At 49.7% G+C, this 19,646-nt stretch overlaps 1 protein-coding gene across 2 annotated transcripts in view; it reads right to left on the reverse strand.

Moving 5' to 3' along the window:
- Nucleotides 1–19,646, reverse strand: part of thada (THADA armadillo repeat containing) — a 58,415-nt gene that overhangs the window by 36,844 nt on the left and 1,925 nt on the right. For both annotated transcript variants that reach the window (XM_078103924.1, XM_078103925.1), the window contains exons 5-27: nucleotides 19,071–19,219; nucleotides 18,910–18,942; nucleotides 18,786–18,834; nucleotides 18,490–18,668; nucleotides 17,711–17,805; nucleotides 17,388–17,611; nucleotides 16,537–17,264; nucleotides 16,239–16,384; nucleotides 15,979–16,134; nucleotides 15,528–15,635; nucleotides 15,302–15,425; nucleotides 14,738–14,883; nucleotides 14,311–14,542; nucleotides 14,087–14,222; nucleotides 13,861–13,997; nucleotides 13,578–13,715; nucleotides 12,701–12,852; nucleotides 8,176–8,285; nucleotides 6,202–6,334; nucleotides 4,635–4,757; nucleotides 4,439–4,561; nucleotides 4,191–4,282; nucleotides 199–288 (exon numbers count right to left, since the gene is read on the reverse strand). In XM_078103924.1, coding sequence (XP_077960050.1) covers nucleotides 199–288; nucleotides 4,191–4,282; nucleotides 4,439–4,561; nucleotides 4,635–4,757; nucleotides 6,202–6,334; nucleotides 8,176–8,285; nucleotides 12,701–12,852; nucleotides 13,578–13,715; nucleotides 13,861–13,997; nucleotides 14,087–14,222; nucleotides 14,311–14,542; nucleotides 14,738–14,883; nucleotides 15,302–15,425; nucleotides 15,528–15,635; nucleotides 15,979–16,134; nucleotides 16,239–16,384; nucleotides 16,537–17,264; nucleotides 17,388–17,611; nucleotides 17,711–17,805; nucleotides 18,490–18,668; nucleotides 18,786–18,834; nucleotides 18,910–18,942; nucleotides 19,071–19,219 — 3,603 coding nt within the window. The remainder of the gene's footprint in view (nucleotides 1–198; nucleotides 289–4,190; nucleotides 4,283–4,438; nucleotides 4,562–4,634; nucleotides 4,758–6,201; nucleotides 6,335–8,175; nucleotides 8,286–12,700; nucleotides 12,853–13,577; nucleotides 13,716–13,860; nucleotides 13,998–14,086; nucleotides 14,223–14,310; nucleotides 14,543–14,737; nucleotides 14,884–15,301; nucleotides 15,426–15,527; nucleotides 15,636–15,978; nucleotides 16,135–16,238; nucleotides 16,385–16,536; nucleotides 17,265–17,387; nucleotides 17,612–17,710; nucleotides 17,806–18,489; nucleotides 18,669–18,785; nucleotides 18,835–18,909; nucleotides 18,943–19,070; nucleotides 19,220–19,646) is intronic.

The following is a 19,646-nucleotide window of genomic DNA, read 5'->3' on the forward strand; positions in this document are numbered from 1 at the left end:
AAAGACGCTCATAGTTCATGTTCCCACAATCAAGTTGCACAAACTTTCCCCTCTTCCTCCTGCTGCTTCATCAGCTTAAGAAAACAAACAGAGCCGTATCGTACAAGTAACAGACCTATAACGGGATATGAAAAGCTGTGTGTGTGTGTGTGTGTGTGTGTGTGTGTGTGTGTGTGGATTAGAGGAGGACCACCTCACCTTTCCACCGTGGCAGCAGCCTCCTCCAGCTGGTTCAGGAGGAACGGATAGAGAGCTGGAAACCGGGTGAAGAACTCTCGGCCGGTCATCCTGAGACGACACAGAGAAGAATTTATTAGTGACCAGTAAGAAAGCTCCTCGGCATCCACTATCCAGGGCAACGACTCTCAAAGAGCCCTTTTTTTAGGGCACACGAGTACTTTACTTTTTTAATCTTATTCGGGGACTTTGGGGGCTCCATAGTTCATTCTAAATTATTGAAATAGAATTCATTCAAGTGTTTACCACGGTCACCATTTCCGTCAGCATGATAACATTAGCTAATGGGCAGGCCAATGCTAAATGAAAAGTTCTGCCGTTTCCTCCTGAAGTGAAATGTGTGTGTAGTGTCATAGAAACCACATTAACAATCCCGCCACTATTACAAAGAAGCAACTGCTGGGGGAAAATCCCTGTCAACGGAGAGCGGAACCAATCACGTGTAATTCAATGGGCTTACAGCCGTGATTAAATCTCAGATTGTCCTAATAGTAGGAGAGAGAGGGAAGTCAATAATATGATAACCTATATATTTTATATCTGGCGGTCTCTGGGCCAGTTTTTTTTTTTTTTTTTTTTAACTTGAATTTAACTCTGGTCTAAATCAGGTCCGCCAACCACGCGATCACAAGCCTGGAGAGATCGCAGAGGGCCTCAGTCACCACTGACTCTCACACACTCACACTCACACACACACACACACACACACACACACACACACACACACACACACACACACACACACTCACTCACTCACTCACTCACTCACTCACTCACTCACTCACTCACTCACTCACTCACTCACTCACACTCTCACACTCTCACACACACACACACACACACACACACACACACACACACACACACACACACACACACACACACACACACACACACACACACACACACACACACACACACACACACACACACACACACACACACACACACACACACACACACACACACACACACACACACACACACACACACACACACAGAAAGTGAGCCGTGTGTGTAGGTTTTAAACCTTCCTTTTTTCCACCTGGATGTGACACACTTGCCTCCCGTGACCGGACACACAAAGAGCGACGCGAGCGACTCCGATCAAAACGGGGACGTGTAGCCGATACGTTGATGTGCGTCGTGAGCAAATACTGGAGAGTGAACGCGCTGCTCCTCGCCCTCCTCTGCGCTCTAATTTGACTCTCTCGGCCTGACAAGACTCCGCTCCCTGGAGGTCAAAGGTCAGAGCGCATTAGACGCAGTAAAAAGAGTCAGGGGTCCCAGAGGAGGAGAGTAGGCGGTGTAAGTGAAAAGGCCTGGTCACATTTGTGGGCTCACAGCTGTGTGTGTGTGTGTGTATGTGTCAGGGCTGCATTACTTTTGATTATGTTTGGCACAAGGTCATTTTACTGAATATATACACAAAAATATCAAATAAAAACAGCTTGGGAAAGTAGGTATGTGCGTTTACAGTGAAATGTGACAAGTTTACCTAGTTGTTTTCTTTATTCTTTCTAGTTGGTTTCTCTGTAATCTGTACAGAAACACATATTTGGCTTTTTTGTAGTTACTAAGATTTAATTACTCAAGATAGACGTGGTCATTTTCTCATCGACCTCTATATAGGACAGCTTTACAAAAAGGGAGAGGCGACGGACTGAAAACACCAGTGAAAACAGACAAGATAAACAGGAGCAGCCTTGGCTCGGTTACGAGTACTCAGGGGCCTTCGGAGCAGCAGCCAATGGAAATAGAGTAAAGGGAACCGGACGGCGTTTCCTGGAACTTTACGCTGCGAGTTAACAAATCACCTCCGGGCTGAACGCAGGCCTCCATACAGCTACAGAACATGCACATTATTGTTCCCGTTTTGATGCTCTGAACACTCGATGGATCTCCCAATCGGGGGCCGAGCTACCGATCATTATCATATAAACCTTCCATGAGGTCATGGTGCACGCAGGCACAAGTGAAGCCTACGGCTGAAGTCACTTCAACTTGCATGTTTTCTACTCACCATCTGTAAAAAGAAGATTGTAGTCTGGGAGAAGAGAACTTCTCTCTAGATTTATTCCCTCAGAAAACATGGGCTCATTCTCCAGTTTAAATAATCTTCAATACAGTAAGATGTTTGTGTTAGTTGAAACCCGGCGCTGGAGCATGGTTAGCTTAGCATAAAGCATAAAGCCAGTCACATCGGGGCTACAGTCAGAGCAGACGGACCCCTCCGTCCAGACTGTGAAGGAGACCCGCGACCCAGAGCCACGGCCCCTCGGCCCACTGAAACCAGTTGAGGAGGACTGGTCTGCATGCTAACAGCTCCGCTGGGATCCACTGTGCAGCAGGGCCATCAGCTGAAGGCGGGCATCCTCTGACATTGAGGGTGGGGGATGAGATGTTGACCGTGTAAGCATTGGAGAAATGGCTAATTATAGCCAAGGTTGTTCAACGTCAGCAGTTCTGCAGGTCTGCGGTCGCGCGCTGGAGTATTTGACTATTTGAAATGTTGATGGTAGTGAAAAACCCACAGCATGTTTGTGCTCTATGATGCTATGTGCCAAAAACAAAAAGAAAGGTCAGAGCCCGGCGCTCTGAAGACGCCGTTCTTGCGGAGAGATAATTCGATAAATGTTTGTTGTTTCTTCCTTTCTCAAAATGTCATCGCATGCAGAAAGAGCACTTGAACCCGGGTCTGCTATCATTTTTATTACCGGGCTCTCGGGGCACTCGGCGGGTTGTTTGACCTGGCGTTGGGAGAACGTTACAATTTAAGACTCGCTTTCAGAAACCTCAACAACAACCCGTAACTTTTTAGACAACCCTTGACAGCGAAGCAGTCAGTACGATGATGAAGCTTTCCAGCTAAAGCCGAGACAGCTCGACCACCGAGTGGATTCCATCGCCTCGGCGAGCCCACCTCGCTTTGACAGAGCGCGAGGCGCCGACCTCCTTCTCCACCGAAGAGAGAGCCGCTGATCGACAGGACAAGCGGGCAAAAAGGGCGAGGGATCGGTTTACGGGTCTTAATGTCCGTGACTTGGACGATTGGCTGAATGAGCATCGCCATCATGACCTGAATAGAGTGTTAACGTACGCACTTCCCGTCTGAATGCTGTCACACCAACATTCACATTGTGTGACAAATAACATTCTTTTTTTAGGACGGGCCTGTTGCTTCCTGCACTTCTAAGGATGGTTGTTTACGATGAGCATCGAGAAGATTTCATTGGATTCTGCCATGTGAAAGTGACACTTTTTTCTCCTGCAGCACTGGAGCTGTGCATCTCCACACGTAATGAGTGGAGGGGAACCTGCGTTTTAGCCGGAGGGACGCAACGACAGTGACCCCCGCTGGTGGAAGAAAAAAAAAAAAAACACGGCCGTACACATGATTAAATTACTCATGATTAGTTTCTATCATATCAAATGCGACGACCTATTGGCAGACTGATGGGGAAAAATCTCCAAATGTCAAACATTTTTGATCCCAAATCCTAGTATTCACTCAATGTGGTATTTCTGAGTTTTATTTTTCTATTATTATCTTTTGACAATTGTCGAGTCTAATGTTAAATTTGGCAGAAAACAAATGATATTGACTAACTGAAATCGCTGCCTTATGAGATACCTTATATAACTAAGTCAATAAATACATATTTAAAAGAAATATACAGACGGTTTATAATTGGAACAAATGATCATTCAGTGCTGAGCTCCTCAGGTCCTGAGCTTTCAGATGAAGATCTCCTAACGTCCTCATTACAGAACAATATAGGTTAATAACATACAGTAGCTGCTGGATGGTTTATTTTAGAGAAGTTAAATCGCAAAACCATGAGCAGCTTTCTCTCAATGGAAGACCTTTTTTGCACACGTTCAAGGGGGATTATCTCATTCTACCCTGAAGCCGTTAATACGCGGAGCGGCATTAGAGATAAGCAGCAGACCTGTTCTTCTTCGAGTGCTCGTCCTTCCCCTTCTTCACCCCGAAGATCCTCGTGATCAGTGTGCTGAAGAGCAGAGTGGAGGAGTTCCTCACCTGGGAAACAAAAAGAGGAGGAAGACAGAGAGCCGTGAGCGAGCGGACGTGTTTTGGTCTTAGTGTTCAAACCCCCACTGGTACAAACACAGTGTGCGTGTGCAGCAGTCAGACAAAAAGATTACAAACAAAAGGTAAAAAAACACAGAAACTCACAGCCCAGACGGGCGAGGTGAAGCCCAGCACGGCAGCCTGCATGCCGTCTGAGACGAAGGGAATGACGTTTTCCCCCAGACGGGTGTCCCGGTACAGAGCCCTAAGGATGTTCAGAGCGTGCACCTGCGGGGACACACAACAGGGGTCACAAAGAGGAATAGAGCATGACCTCCTCCTGCTGAGCCCGCGGTCGAACCTGAGGGACGGTGGAGCTGTCCGTGGTGCCGATGGCCGAGGGCCCGGCCAGAGAGATCAGCTCTCTCATGGTCATTTTCAGCAGGCTGCAACTGGACGACTTGGGCTCGGAGGAGAGCAGAGCCTGCGGAGGTAAAAAAGCAAAAAAAACACAACGGGTTCAATAGAAAGTCACAACCCGTAAACATGTCAGACGTCGTTACAGAGGACTTTCACAGGATTTCACCATTCGAACCAGAGATTTTCACTCTGGTTCCTATTCTTTCCCGTCCAAAACACACAGCACGAGTCACCCGCAAACTTCTTGACAGCTGACAGCTGAGTGTTTTTCTCCTTCATTTACAAACTTGAAGGCTCAACGTCAAAAATGAAGTCATTTTCAATAGCAGTTGAGGTGTTGGTTGCAGATGGTTGTTTTTTTTGTCTGTTCTTGTTGTTTTTCCAACTTTTCAATAACAGCATAAACTTTCTGCAGCAGTTTTGACATTACTGGATTCCATAGTCCAGTTCCTCATTGTGGAGGCCATACATATCCGTCCTTATTGCACAACTGAGCCAGAAAAGGGTTCCATTTCCCAGCAAATACACTAAAAATGGCACTGTTCCTTTAGTCAATATAATGGTGCAATGTTATTTCCCAACCATGTTCACCATTGTGTCCTGAGCCCCCCACGGTAGAGGAGCAGATCCATGTGGTAAAATCACATCTATGTTACGGAAAGGATGACGTTTTAACGGTTTCAATCAAAAGAGTCCAGAACCAAAAAATGAATTGGCACAGGAATAGTCTGTCCCAGGTCCATGCGGAGCAACACGAGGGCGGGAGGCAAAGACTCTTTCTGTGGGAAAGAATGCAAGGTGTCTCCTCCTGCTCCTCCACCCTCTCACCCTCCTTCATCTTCTCTTTTCCGCCTCCCTTCATCATCGTCTTAACTCCTGGTCGTCTGTCAGGTTCTTACATACACACATGTATATAGGTACATATGGATTAGCTGTGGCGCACCCATAACCACAAGAAAGAGCAGCCCCCACTCAGACATCACCACGGTGATAAAAACCTGACCGGTCACCTCAACTTTTGATATCAATAATCAATGATGAATGGATTAAGAAACTAAATGTTCTTCCGCGGCGAGTGCTGCGGTGGCGCGCCAGGAGCGGCCGACGGCACTACTTTGAGGAGCCACCAGGAAGCCAAAGTAATCCCACACAGACAAGATGTCCGTGACTAAAGCTCACGGAACAGTAACCTTCCCCATGTCCGCGCACACTGCATATCGCAACCGACGTTTAAACCCTCGACCGTCACATGACCCCATGTTACGCTGGACAAGAAATCTGAATTTTTTGGACAGCTCATGAGCGATAATGTTCCAGCAGTCCAGTGGTTGTACCGTAATTCAACCGTGCAATATCTCCATTAACCTGGCATTTAGAAGAATATTGCACTTTAGAGTTACCATCCCGCAGCGTACTCCTTTAAATGAACATCACAACAGCAGCTCCTTGGGCATCTATCTGACAGCTTATGGGACTGACACCAGAAAGAGGGGAAGGGCCCCACACACCTGGACGTAGAAGGGGATTCCGGCGCTGCGCCGCGTCGCACACAGCTTGGACGACGGGTCACTGGATTTGACCTCCTCCAGGACCTCGGACAGCCAGCGGGCCGGAAGCTGCTGCAGGGCCGGACTTCCACTCCTTCAGTAACACACAGAATCAACAGGAGGGGTTTGGCTCTTTGAGCGAGTAATTGTACACATATGCTCAAGGAAATACAAACGATTACATCCACTGAATCACTATGAAGTCACAAACATTGGTTCAAGTTACATGTCTACTTATTTAATACAACCTTTCACTTGTTTGGAGACATGATTGCAGCTAAAAACGAGTTGTCAGTTGCAATTTGTATCCCATTGAAAACTTGCATACAAAAACAGCCAAATTGGAGACGCTTCACACGCTGCATCACCTCATACAATAAATAAGCCCCACACATCTGGTTTTGCTGTTAAATACCACAAACTAGTCGTTGCAAAGATCATTAAACATCTGATCCACAGATTCATAAGACTTGATTCCTAATAAGTCACAGACAACGACCCGAGGCATTAAACAGGAGTCCGTGGCGAGGACGGATAAAAACAGTCCCATGTCGGAGGACAGCGCGAGGCTGCAGCAGCGCTGTGTACTTCATCACACACACAGTGTTGCACCGAGTGCCAGAGAGAGAGAGACGCCATCAAAAGGCCGCGGTGAGGCACCCCGCAATCAACACCCCGTAACCCAGCGTCCACGTGCCCCCCCTCCCCCCGGAAACACGTGCTCCTGCACGCAACCGCGAGAATGTCGCCCTCGTTGCACAACGCGCCGGGCGACTGGTTTCTGTGCGAGAACAACACAAGAGAGTTTTGGGTTTAACTGCTCGCCGTCGGGCGGTTCAAAGGCAACGGGGTTCGTCACCTGCGAGAGCCGACAGAAGGGTCGTTTCCGTGAATAGCAGAGTGGGCGGCGGGCGGCGTGAAGGCCCGTTGCCCCTGGCAGCAGCTGCGTGCTCTTCAATGTGCCATGAAAGTGATTTGAAATATGAAACTACACCAACGGGTTTTTTCTGCAATATTTGGCGATTTCCTGCTCATAAAACACAACAAATCCCACTTCAATCATTTTAAGGACGGACATAATTAGGCTGACGTTATCCACGTTGTAGATACACTTCACATACAGGCCTAGTTCTGCAATTTGCTTCGTTTCCAAGAGTCCGTACGGATTATTAACATCCACCTAGTGACTGTTCAGCGAATGTGACGCTACAGCCAGCAGGCGGTTAGCTTAGCTTAGCACAAAGACAGAGAACAAGCAAGGCGACTGGCTGTGACCAATAGAAATTAACTACAAGAAACAAGAATACATGCTGAGAAAATGACAGGTTGGGGGGCTGCGGTTTACGGTGTTCGTCTCTACTTGAGCTCAGTGACATGTGTGACACATCTGGCAACCCGCGGCGCCGCTGAAGATACCGCGCAGAGCTGCTGGAGGGCCGGAAGTTTTGACAAGAAATAGGTCGTTAACGGAAAATCCCAAATGAAATTTCTCTATTTCCCCATTAGAACAAATAAATATACATTTGTTCCCTGCCTGCAGTCTTTATGCCAAGTATATCTGTACCAAAGTCATGAGATTATAATTCATCTTCACCCGCAGAACTTAAAAAAAAAATGTTTTTAATCGATTCCATAAAACGTGTTGTTTTTTTTTTGCATTGAGCCGACACATTCACTCTCGTTTCTCAGCGCGTCGGTCCGTCCTTGTGCGTCTCTATTGTCTTGTGGTTGTCCAGACGGCTTCAGATGACAAATAACACCAAATCACTCGGTCTTGACGTAATTAATTATATAATAACGTGGCTGTTTGCTAATTACAAGGCAGTGGGACACTGTGTGTCACAGGGGGGAACGAGGGGAACATTCAGCAGTATTACCTTTCAGGCCTTTGCCCCCGAACACCACAGACACACACGCGCAGAGACAAATACACACCTGCAGAGCATGTCGGTCAGGCGTACAAAGCCCACATAAGCCAGTTCAAAGGCGCCTCGGTGACGGGACTGCAGGAGCTGCTGACGGAAGTAAAGGCCGACCCCCTCCACCTGGAACAGAGAGACGGGGGAGGAATCAGCAAATTAACTGAAACAAGAGTAATACTGCGGTCAAGGAGCCTGAACGTGTGTGTGTGTGTGTGTGTGTGGTATGTATGACTTTAAATCCTCCTGCAGGAATACATGTAAACAGTGCACAGCAGTTCAATGCAGTCAAAACAAAATGGTTATGTTACACGCGAGGTTCCACACAGGCGACAACAACCTCCAGTCGACGTGTTCATGAAACCATGTTTATTGGTAGTAAGTAGAAGTACGGCAGCTGTTTATTTATTGGCAGGTACGTTTCCAAACACAATTCGCTCTTTCCTTTTCGGCGCATTTCCACCAAGAAGTCCCGTTAGGTACACATTACAAATGGTTATTTTAGCATTTCCTTGGAAAAAGTCGTGGACTTTAGAAAGCGAGCCACTCAAGTCTTGGCTTCGCCTCCGTCAACATTCAAACTGCGCCGAGTGCGACCCGGGGACATTGTGCACCAACTCGGTGTTTGTAAATGGGGCCACGCCAACGTCAAAAAGCACCGCAATCTTTTATTTACTAGAACAAGATTTTCCTTAGTTGGCCGCTGGTAAAAAGGCCACTTACATGCTGGCAAGCAGCTGACTCATTTCAACAGAAAGCAGCTCACGGTCTCTCGCAACAAAATAAAATCCGGGTAGTAGCGGCGTATGAAAGGGTCAGAGGTGAAACCGCATCATCCGGCCCCACTGGGCCCGTTCCTCCAAGTGAGGCTGCAGAGCCGAGTGGTTTGAGCGTGAGAGCGCCGGGTCGGTGGCGGGACAAATGAGGATGCAGAGACGTCGCCATAATGGCCACCGTTGGTAAAACCATCCTGTTGGTAATAGTGTTAGCGACATTATTGTTACACACACACACACGAGTGGAGAGCGTGTTGCAGGTGAGGCGGCAGGGCGGGGCGGACGGCGAGCTGTTTCTTTCCCTGTCATTTAGGATGTGGTGTCTCCGCGGGCACAGAGGCGGCCCGGGCCTCGGCTGAGTCAGGGGTGGCACGGAGGTCACAAGGAGAGTGGTGAGCGTCAAAATAAATAAATAAATTCCAAACTGCCCCCCGGGGGAGGTGGGGGGCTGGACACCGAACCAACCGCCGACGTCGCGGAGAGAGAGAGACGGGTTCGCGGGAGGAATGTGCTGAAACGAAAGCAAGATTACTGAACAAAAAATGTGTAAAAAAAGAAGCAACGCAAACAAAATGTGGGGTTTGTCAGCCCGTTTTCTTCGCTGTTTTTTTTTTTTTTGCTCCGCAAAACTGTGAGACTCGAACTAACCGCAGCAGTGCCAAGCCCGATGACTTATCACATCGGCGGCCAGAGCGGCCCTGACCTCACCGGGGTAAAAATGGCAGCGACAGTCACTTGTGCGACGGCCCCGTGGCTGCCGGGGCGCCCAGACCGCTGCGGCGGGGCCTATTTAGAGCGTCCCTCCCTGAGGTTCCCCGGGCTGTGTAGCTGCTTCAGAAAAAGGGCCGAGCGAGCTTCCTGGAGGCTGAGAGGTGGCGGTGGGGGGGACTTTAATTAGACGCCAACTTCCTGTTTGCGAACGCGCTCGTTTCCCAGAAAAAAAAGCTTCCAATTGCGGAGAGGGAAGTTTCCCTGAGTGTAATTACACGTGTAGCTGGGGGGGGTGGACCCAAATAGCAGACTTCTTTCCCAGTCGGCCGAAGGTCAGCGCCACTCGGATGATGTCGTTGCTGCAGAAGAACATGCTGAAGCTCTGGTTCTTTTGTCAACACACACTGAACAAATGTCCTCAGCAGCTCTGGTTGAGCATCAGTGTTCATGCGTTGTGTTTTTTTTAATTCGTCTTGTGTTTTTTTTATTCGTCTTGTGTCGGTGAAAGTCAGACCGATGCTTTTGGAACTAATGAAAACATTAAGGCGCGTTTATGAAGGAGCGACCTCTGCAGCAGAGTATTTACCCAAAACCTCCTAAATCATCATGGCTTTCTTTGACAGGAGACGTTTAGCGAAAAGGTGTTATGTGTGATATGAGCGGAACGTTCTTTCCCCTTTCGCGGTAATACAACTGCATATAATTGAAATTAAAAGAGCGTGAAGTAAATACAAAGCCTTTCTTTATTGTGGTCGCAGGAGAACGCGTGCGTTTTCCTTTTTAGCCGAACGAACAGTCCGCTGCCTCCTCCGTGTAACCGAGGCTCCGACCCATCCAGGCCGAGCTGCGCCAAATAAACAACCCGAGACGTCAGAGTCCAGCTGACCAGCGACTCTGGTGGTCCGTTCCTCTGGCCTCAGGATGTTGACGTGCTTCACCTTCCCTTCTTTCCCTCAGTTACAATCAAACAAAGAACGTCTTCCCTCCGTCGCGACTCCTCGTCTCGGTAAAAATGAATTTAAGTATTGTGGTTGCTGATTAGCAACTGGAAATAAAGAAGGATTTTGAAACCACCAACGCAACCGTTGCCGGGGTGCCACCCATTGACAGAAACATCTGCCATGCCAACAAGATGTAACCTTGGATGGACCATGGGAGGTGTGGAGCTTGCATACATTATGAAGAGAGATGTGTTTTTATCCCTCACTGACTTTGTCCGGCAAAGACACACCGCTGAAGGTTAATGCTAAAACACACACACGAAACCTATGACAAGTGAGTGTGAAAGAATAGAGAAATAAAAAGGATTTCAGCGTTTCCTGTCGCCAACATGGTCCTCGGAGGAGTTTGCCGACTCGTCGATTATGTGACGAGGGTTACGTCCAAGACGGCATCTGCATTTTTTTGCAGACGGTGATTGGACGTGAAGGTTTCTACTACGGAGGAGTGACCCATTAATCACAAGGTAGCCCCGCCCTAAAGCATATCCTACTTTATGGTCTATTTGACTCTAAATGGACCATCATTTACTAAACGATCATAATGTATTGATAAGACGGGAAACTGGAGGTTGAAACGCTGAAGTCATCTTTACAATGTTAATGAGGTAATAAATCAAGGGAGAAGTGAAGCCATTCTCTCAAGACTTGCAACCAGTCGCCCCCTGCTGGTCACTAGAGAGAATGCAGGTTTGAGGCACTTAACAGAGCATGCCTTTAAAAAGAATTTCCTGTTAATTACCATTTGTCTCCACATGGGGATCAATACACGTTTATCTCTGACCGAGTTGACAAGTCCCTGCAGAGCACGTGGGGTGAAACGGGGGAAGCGGCTCTAACATACTGGTGTGTGCCCATGTATTCACATCGGCACGTGTATGCTCACCATTTCAGACAAGTTCGCCCCAAATTGGAACAAGAAACGGAGTGGAATGCAAACAGCCATTTGCCAAAACATTACACGCAGTCCAACGTAGTGAGCAGGCGAACGCACACATTCACTTTACATCACACAAACGTGAAAGCCCCACGTGCAGCATTCAGTACAGTGGGATACTTCCTCCTTTCCCTCCAAGGCCGGCGAATACACGGTCGACAGGCAAACACACACACCCTGTACCCCCCCCATCGCGGACTCACACAGCCCACGTCTGGCACCCCTTGTTATTATGGACGTGCACATGCTGAACCGCTCAGACAGCTATTCCTGTGTGAGTCTGTGTCAGTCTGCCGGTGTGAGCTTGTTGTTTGTAGCGCTCAGTGTTTTCCTGCTGCTGGTGGAAGTGATTTGGAAAGAATGCGGTGGAAAGGGAGGGGCGTCGCGGCCGTTAAACCAGCGGGGTCGGGACGCAAATGAAAGTGCGGCGCTAACGAGGGCGGATGCTAATTGAGGAGCCTCCCAGCGTGCCGTCGCACAACACACAGACAAGCTGACACAGACACACATCAGGCCCCCACTACAGTATGTGCAGACACATATAGTGGCATAAACGACACCTCTTTAAAATGAATACTTGTTACAGTCGGAGAGTTGGATTTTCTTGGGTTGTCCAATCGGCGTTGGCAGCGTTTGTCGAGGCCCGACTCGATCGAGGTGGGGGGCCGACTGTTGAAAGCACGCTGCCACCGCTCAGCTGTTACGGTTTGGTTAGCCTTGGTAACCATACCATTCCCAAAATGTGACTTCAAAAGCAGTACGAAAAAGGGACAAGAAGGGAAAGCAGATGTCTGAAGGGCCCTCAGGTACGTGTGCAAACACACACACACACACACACACACCAGAGTTCCGTATTTCATAATGATATATACAAATGTCAGCTACTCACAGACCGGTTCTGGTAACCATCTTATGCAAACAGAATAGTCTCCCTCCTTTTCATTATAAAACATTTACAATAAGACTTCTTTTTTGCAGGCCTTTTATAAAAAGCAATTAAGGAGTCTATGAATCTGATAGTGTGCACAGGGACTATATGGCACAGAGGAATCACACACACCGGATTCTACAGAGAACACGGGCGCGGCTTTGTGTGGGTTTCGCATGTCGGTATCTCACCTGCTCCTCTGTGATGAGTCCGGAGTGTGTGTCAGTGGTGCAGTGGAGAGGCAGGCTTTGACACAGCTGTCCAAGCAGCATGGCCACCTCCTTCATGCTCCGCCAGCAGCACACCAGCACCATCTGGGCTGTCACCCTGTAGCCCTCACCGCCTGGAGCGCACGCACACGCACACACGAACACACACACACACACACACACCAAAGGTTTGATCATGAAGGGCTTCATTGCTTTCCGACTTAAATGTGTTTTCTTATGTCATGTACCGTGTTACTGCTCTGCACTTAAATGGAAACCAAAAGACACCTTAAGTCCTTGCGTTTGTTGTGTCGCACATACACACACATACACCCCCCCCCCCACACACACACACACACACACACAGTGCTATTTCTTTTTCCTATAAAGTGGCAGCAAACAATGTAATTCTTTAATACGTTTTGACCCGTGCATTGTAAATATACAACACAAATAAGGTTAAACACCTCCCCCACCAGGACGTCACTGGAACTGCACTCACAAGCATCAATCGCTTGGACTCAACTAAACCCAACACAATCGCAAGTGAAAAATAAAAACTGATACAACTGATGGCTAAACATGAAAACACAGCAGAGTGAGCTCTGCTATTAGCTGTCAATGCAAAGCTATTGATTACTATGATATGGAGGAAAACTGAAAAACGGTGGGACGTTACTGGTGTTTTCTTGTAGATTTTGTGTGACATCACGACCGTCGGTTCAGATTTGACTGCGTTGTGATGAGAAGGAATAGGCCCCCATGTTTGCCTCAGGTCCCTCTCCACCTCTTTCTTGATGCTCCCCTACATCTGAACTAGTGATGTGTGACGTGTGACGCGTAGGGACCTCTGACTGACCCGTGTTCAGCGTCGGCGTGCGTGTGCTGTGACGGTCGTCCATGCGTTCTGTGTTCAGCTCTCTGGCGCTGGTGAAGAAGTCGTTGGTGTCTCTGGGCTGGATCTCCTGCAGGATCCTCTGCAGACCCGCGGACGTCTCTGTCCAAACGCACACAAGAAATAATAACGAGATCCTCACGGGGAGTCCTTCCCAGGAATACATATTCCATCCGTTTGGTGTGGAGGGGGGGGGAGGTTACTTTAACACCTTTCTTTAACTCCTCTAAATAATGTCCCCGATTACCTGAGTCAGTATCCATGGGGATGAGTCCCTCTGGGGAGGAGCTCTGGACCACAGGGGAGACCACATCAGACATCCTGTAGCACACAGCAACCAGCTCGGACACCACACACCTCCACTGCTCCGTGTGGCTCAAACTCCTAAACACGCAGTAAACAAGGACATTTGTTTCTGAGGTTGTGGCTGATTTTGCTCTTCAAGCACGTCGGGGGATCCAGCGGATGCTCACTCGGTATTTAGATGCTGCAGGACAGCAGTGATGCAGTGGGCTCTGCCGTAGAGGGGATAGGAAGCAGCCGCCTGCAAGAGAGACGACTCGGACCTCGACACCTCTGACTGCAGGCAGCGCAGCAAGAACTGAACCGCTGTGGGGGGCACACAATAATTTTATCCATTTTCATTCCCGTCAAAGCCTGCACGCGGATCTATTGAGGCTACGCGTCTGGATCGTACCAGCCAGCGCGTTGAGCTCCAAGACGGCCCCCTCAGAGGGCTGGGTGGGTGTCGAGGGGGGAGGCGGGACCTCGAGGCCCTGCTCCCGGGCGCAGTGCAGCAGAGCCGCGCCCAGGTCCGGCTGGCGGAGCAGCAGGTGGAGGAGGTGGGCGGCTGTGACGCTGTCGAAGGGCTTGGTGCTGGTGCTGAGGTCCAGAGCCGCCTGGAGGACACTGAGCGTCCTCTCCGGGACCTGAAGCCACAAAGACAAGAGTAAGAACCTGGATCGGGATTTAAATAGAAGTTTGATTGTATGACGGAAATGTAAACAACACTTTTATCAAAAGGAACTTTTGCGTTAGGAAATGGCCATAAAAAAAGTGACAAAAAGAAAAATCCAACTATATCAAAAAGATAACCTCTAAAGAATCACATTTTTAATATTGACCTGTAGTCCCACAGCAGATGGCGGCAGTTGCCGTAGCAACGTGGCGGCCAGTTGTTTGACTTCCAGGAAGTTGCTGGCGACGCAGTAGAGGACGTTCTGAGCGTGCGCAGAGGTCACGGCCTCGCCGAGGGCAAACACATCGGGGCCTGCGAGAGGTTCACAGAATCCTTAATATATAAAAATGATCCCTTGGATTAAGGGAATTCTTTTTTTTTAATTGATTTTAAAAGAAGCACCTCCTCAATCTATTATAACTCGACTCGTACGAAAACAAAGCGAGTATAAAAAGTACCCTCTTTGATGGTAACAGCCATACGAGTAATGGTTCTGGAAAATAAAGTCACTCAAAACAATAATACGACAAACAAAACCCATGACCCAAAGTGTAGGTAAACATGGCTTTATGTATAAAAAGGGATACATTTAAAATTAGTATAAATATTATCACTGAACTACTTGTGGAACTGTTTGCTACAACTGCATTTTATTTTGACACATTTCTTTTGACAATGTATCCTAAGTTCAAGAAGTCATGCGGCTGCAGCTGATGAGCAGCAAATGTACCGGTGCTGAAGGTGAAGAACTCGCCCAGGAGACACAGCAGGTGGAGCGACGTGAGGCATTTGGAGAAGGAAGATCCGGGAAGCAAAACCTCCAGCAGCGTCACACACAGCCAGCGCAGGAACTCCTTTATCACACACACACACACACACACACACACACACACTTTAATTTTCATACACCAAAAAGACTCACATACAGCGCTGCAGTGTGTGTGTGTGTGTCAGACCTTGTACTGACGCAGTGTACGTTGGTCTCCGTCTCTCTGTTCCTGCTCCCTCTCCTGGATCAGTCTCCTCTGCAGCAGCACTGCGCTGTCCTTCAATCTACACAGCAGCTGTACAGAAGAACATGTCGAGCACCTGTGAGTGACACTTTGGACTCAAAGGATCATTGGAAAAAAAAAAAAAAAATGTTAATCGCAGCAACCAGAGATCCTTGAGTTCCCCCAGAACACATTAGGCTGACGGGTCCAAAAATAGCCACGTACAGAAAGAAAGACACACACAATAATTACAGATAATTAGTTCCAGTAAAAAACCGCTGTGGGCCAATGAGCTGATTTTTTTTTTTTCACGGAAAATAACTACTCACGGCTGTATGTCGGCAAAAGAAAAAAAGAGGCAAAAGTCAAATAAATTATTCCAAAAACAGTAGTGCAGTGCAGTGAACCGTCTGACCTTCTTCAGCAGGCTGACGGTCTGCTGTCGGACGCCTGGTGCCTGGCTGTTGAGATTGGGCGGCAGGAAGTGGCGGACCAGCTCCATTTCCTGGGAGCTCACAGCTTCCGTGCTGCGGTGGCTCTCGCACACTAACCCCAACGCGTCCATCCTCACCTGGCGGGTCGGAGCGGACGGCGCACCGTTACATCCGGGACACGTTCATTTCTGAGAAACCGTAACAGTTCAGAACCCCCCCCCCCGAGGCCTCAGACACTCACTTGATCATGTTTGTGTACCAGAGCTCGCTGTAGCAGGGAGAGGGGCACCAGTCCTCCCCACAGACCCTCCTTTGAGGACGGGACGACGCCCTGAGCCTTGGCCGCCCGCAGGCACGTCATGAGAGCTCCCAGTGCGCCCCTGCTGCCTGAAGGACCAGACGAGGACACAAAATAATAATTTATGGAGCAACATCCCTCCCCGCAACCCAACGGCGCATTGTGAAGTTCAGACATTAAAGCGGCGCTGATCATGAGAACAACCAGAAGTCTGTGTGTGTTTTTGTGTTTTCGTCCTTACCCGCGTGGCAGGGCGGCGCCGTGTCCTGTAAGGCCTGCACCATGTGCGCCAGACTGGAGGGACTGCAGCGTAGCAGCTTGGGCAGGAAGTAGTCCAGGATGTACGTGGTCTGGTCCAGCCTGGCGCGGCACAGCACCCGCAGCAGGGGGGTGACCCACGTCTGGTGCCAGCGCTCCATCCAGTCCCGCGTGGCCGCCTCGCCCGCCGCACCAGCCTCGTCGGCCAGCTGCGCCTTGTGGCTCACGAACAGCCTCTCCAGGAGGTCGCTGGCGTACGGGGCCAGGTTCTGGTCGCCCATCAGCCCCACCAGGTGCGAGGGCAGCTGGGGCTGGACGGCGAGCAGGTGGCCCGCCCCGTACAGCTCCACCAGGCAGCCCAGGGAGCCGTACTTGCCCCGCATGTGCCACTCCAGGCCCAGCAGGCTCCGGGTGAGCTCCGAGACGTACGGGTCCTCGGGAGGGTCGGGCGCCGGCGGGTTGGCGCGCTGGTGGAGCAGGAGGAGGTTGCGGAACAGGGAGCGGGTCTGGTGGCGCACGCCGTCCAGCGGGTGCTCCCAGTGGGAGTAAATGTGCTCCAGCAGGTGTCGCTGCAGCTCCGAGCCCCCGCTGAGGGAGCGCCGCAGGCGGGGCGGGCAGGGCTGCCCTCCCGCCTGCAGGCAGTCCAAGGCGGCGCTGCTCCACAGGGTGAGAACCCGAGCCACCACCATGGCCGTGCTGGACTCCTTTATGCTGCGGCAACGGACAAGAAACAGACGGCTGAGGTTATGCATCGACTACTTTTGAGATCTTTCTACGATCGAAGGGTTACGACCAAGAGCGAGGAGGGAATCGGGATCAGTTCAGCAGTTCTACCTGACGTCGAGGTCCAGCAGCGTGTTTGGAACCAGCAGCAGCAGCTCTTCCCACTGCGGCCCCGGGAGAGCGCCCCTCCAGCTCAGCATGGCCAGAGCCCCGTGACACAGGTACAGGGAGACCCCCGCCGGGCGCCCGCCGGCACACAGGCCCTCGCACCGCTGCTTCAGCCACCGGGGGGCCGAGTCCAAACCCGGCGGCGAGCTACGCAGCAAACTGCACACCTGATGCACCGAGACAGGAGTCTCGTTCAAAGCTCAGGCGAGAAAAAAGAAAAAGCATCCGTAATGTGCGAAATACAGACTCGTTGAGCCTCGACTCACCACAGAGGCAACTTCATCCCCACAACCCATGACGGAGCGGATCAGGAGGACTACAGCGAGGCCGGCTGTGCTCTGCACCGACTGGACAAACTCTTCTGGAAACGGGGGGAAACAAACACGGCAGGAGAGGAGTGAGAGGGTAGAGTAGCCATTTGTGTCCCATTGACGTGTTCACATTAAATGCCCATCATGACTCCACCCTGCGCTTCAGAAACACCCATTTTCTTAAAATCGACTGGTTTAAACAGGATAGTGATCCCAAAAACGTCTATCATGCGCATCGATCATGACAATGATCCAATGGATAAGACATATCAAAGAGTTTACTTCAGCATCTTTCCTACACTGCAAGAACTTTCCCCAAAGAGATAGAGACCCCTCCGCGGCCGTTCTCAGCCTCTATTACACGTGTGTAAGTCATGTGAAATTATAGTACCTGGAGGTTATCTCTAATTTAAAAACAAAAGCAGTTTAGAATTGTAATGAAACAGACACATCTAGAGTCCAGAATTTCACTACTTGGACCCATTAGGAACAGCTTTTGTTAAGTAGCACTTCTTGAATAAGTAATAAATAATTAGTAAGAATGGTCGGTCGTTGGCTAGATCCAGCCACGGACGGCTGCCACGGCGCTTTAGTGCGCATTGTTTGGTTTTCTGCTTATCTGTTCATATTGTTAATTCTTGCTTATATATTTTTATTTTACTTTATTATTTTATTCTAATATTGCACCAAGTCAAATTCCTCTAATGTGTGTCCTTTGGAGGCCTGTCTGGTACCGTCGGTGAGGATGTGCGTGTAGCAGCCCAGCAGGCGGCTCAGCGTGTCCTCCAGCTCGGCCCGCAGGCTGCCGCCCATCGTCTCCTGGCACCTCTGGATCACCAGCACGGACGTCTTCACCGCCGCCAGGCAGGACTGCATCAGCTGGGCCTGGGCGATGTGACGTCCCGTCAGGCCACTTGGGACAAAAACAGCAGGGGGGAGGGAGGTAGAAGAGGGGGGCGGGGTCAACGGAGAGCTTAAAACTCTTTCGATGTGTAGTGAAACTACTAGATATGGAAGACAGCAAGCGTACCTGTTGAGGTGCAGGTATTCGCTCAATCCCTTGTGAATAAACTGCAACACTACATAGCGCAGAGAAGAGAGTCAATAAGAAGCTTGTTTCATTTTTTTCTAACACAAGTAAGCAGGACTTTTACCTTCGGGCAGCAGCTTGTTGATGCATCTCTCCCCTGGAGAAAACAACATTTTGGAAAAGTAGTTATTAAACACTTAACAATTCAGATCCAAATGACAACAGCAGCAATGAAAAGTGGAACAAGTCGGCAGGAGGGGCGAAGAGGCACACAGCCACACGCACCGAGGGGGAAGCTATCCAGGCAGGCAGCGACGGTGTCCATGGCGTGCGGGTAGCGCTCTGAGGCCGGGTCGGACAGACAGTCGGACAAGCAGGCGGACAGAGTGCCGAGAGCAGGCTCCTGCATCCAGGCTGGTGCTGAAGACAAAGCACTGGGGGGAGGCAACACAGACACGTTTTAACTATCAGGGGGCCGGTTGTCCTGTGGCTTAACTCTTCAAGGCCCGGTGTGTGAAGCATTTCCGTGGGATTCAGTCGCAGAAATGGAATACAAGAGTCAGTACTGGGTTTTCAATGCTAAAACTAAGAATGTCTCCGTTTTAGCAACAGAATAAGGCCTTAACATCTACAGCGGTTCATGTGTCTACGGAATCCCACACAGGACAAATGAAACACTGGCTCTAGAGAGCGACTTTCGCCTTTCCTAGGTAGTCCTGGAAAGCGAGGAGTGAGAGGAGGAGGTGGTTGCTATCTGCAAACACACAGCTAGATGGCGGCAAATCCCACCACCCTTTCCCTGCAAGGTCCTAAACACAAGCTAAGGAAGCTTAGCCTTTCGCCTGGGAGCAGTTCAGAGGC

This window comes from Gasterosteus aculeatus, chromosome 6 (genome assembly GCF_964276395.1).
Source record: "Gasterosteus aculeatus chromosome 6, fGasAcu3.hap1.1, whole genome shotgun sequence".
NCBI lineage: Eukaryota > Metazoa > Chordata > Actinopteri > Perciformes > Gasterosteidae > Gasterosteus > Gasterosteus aculeatus.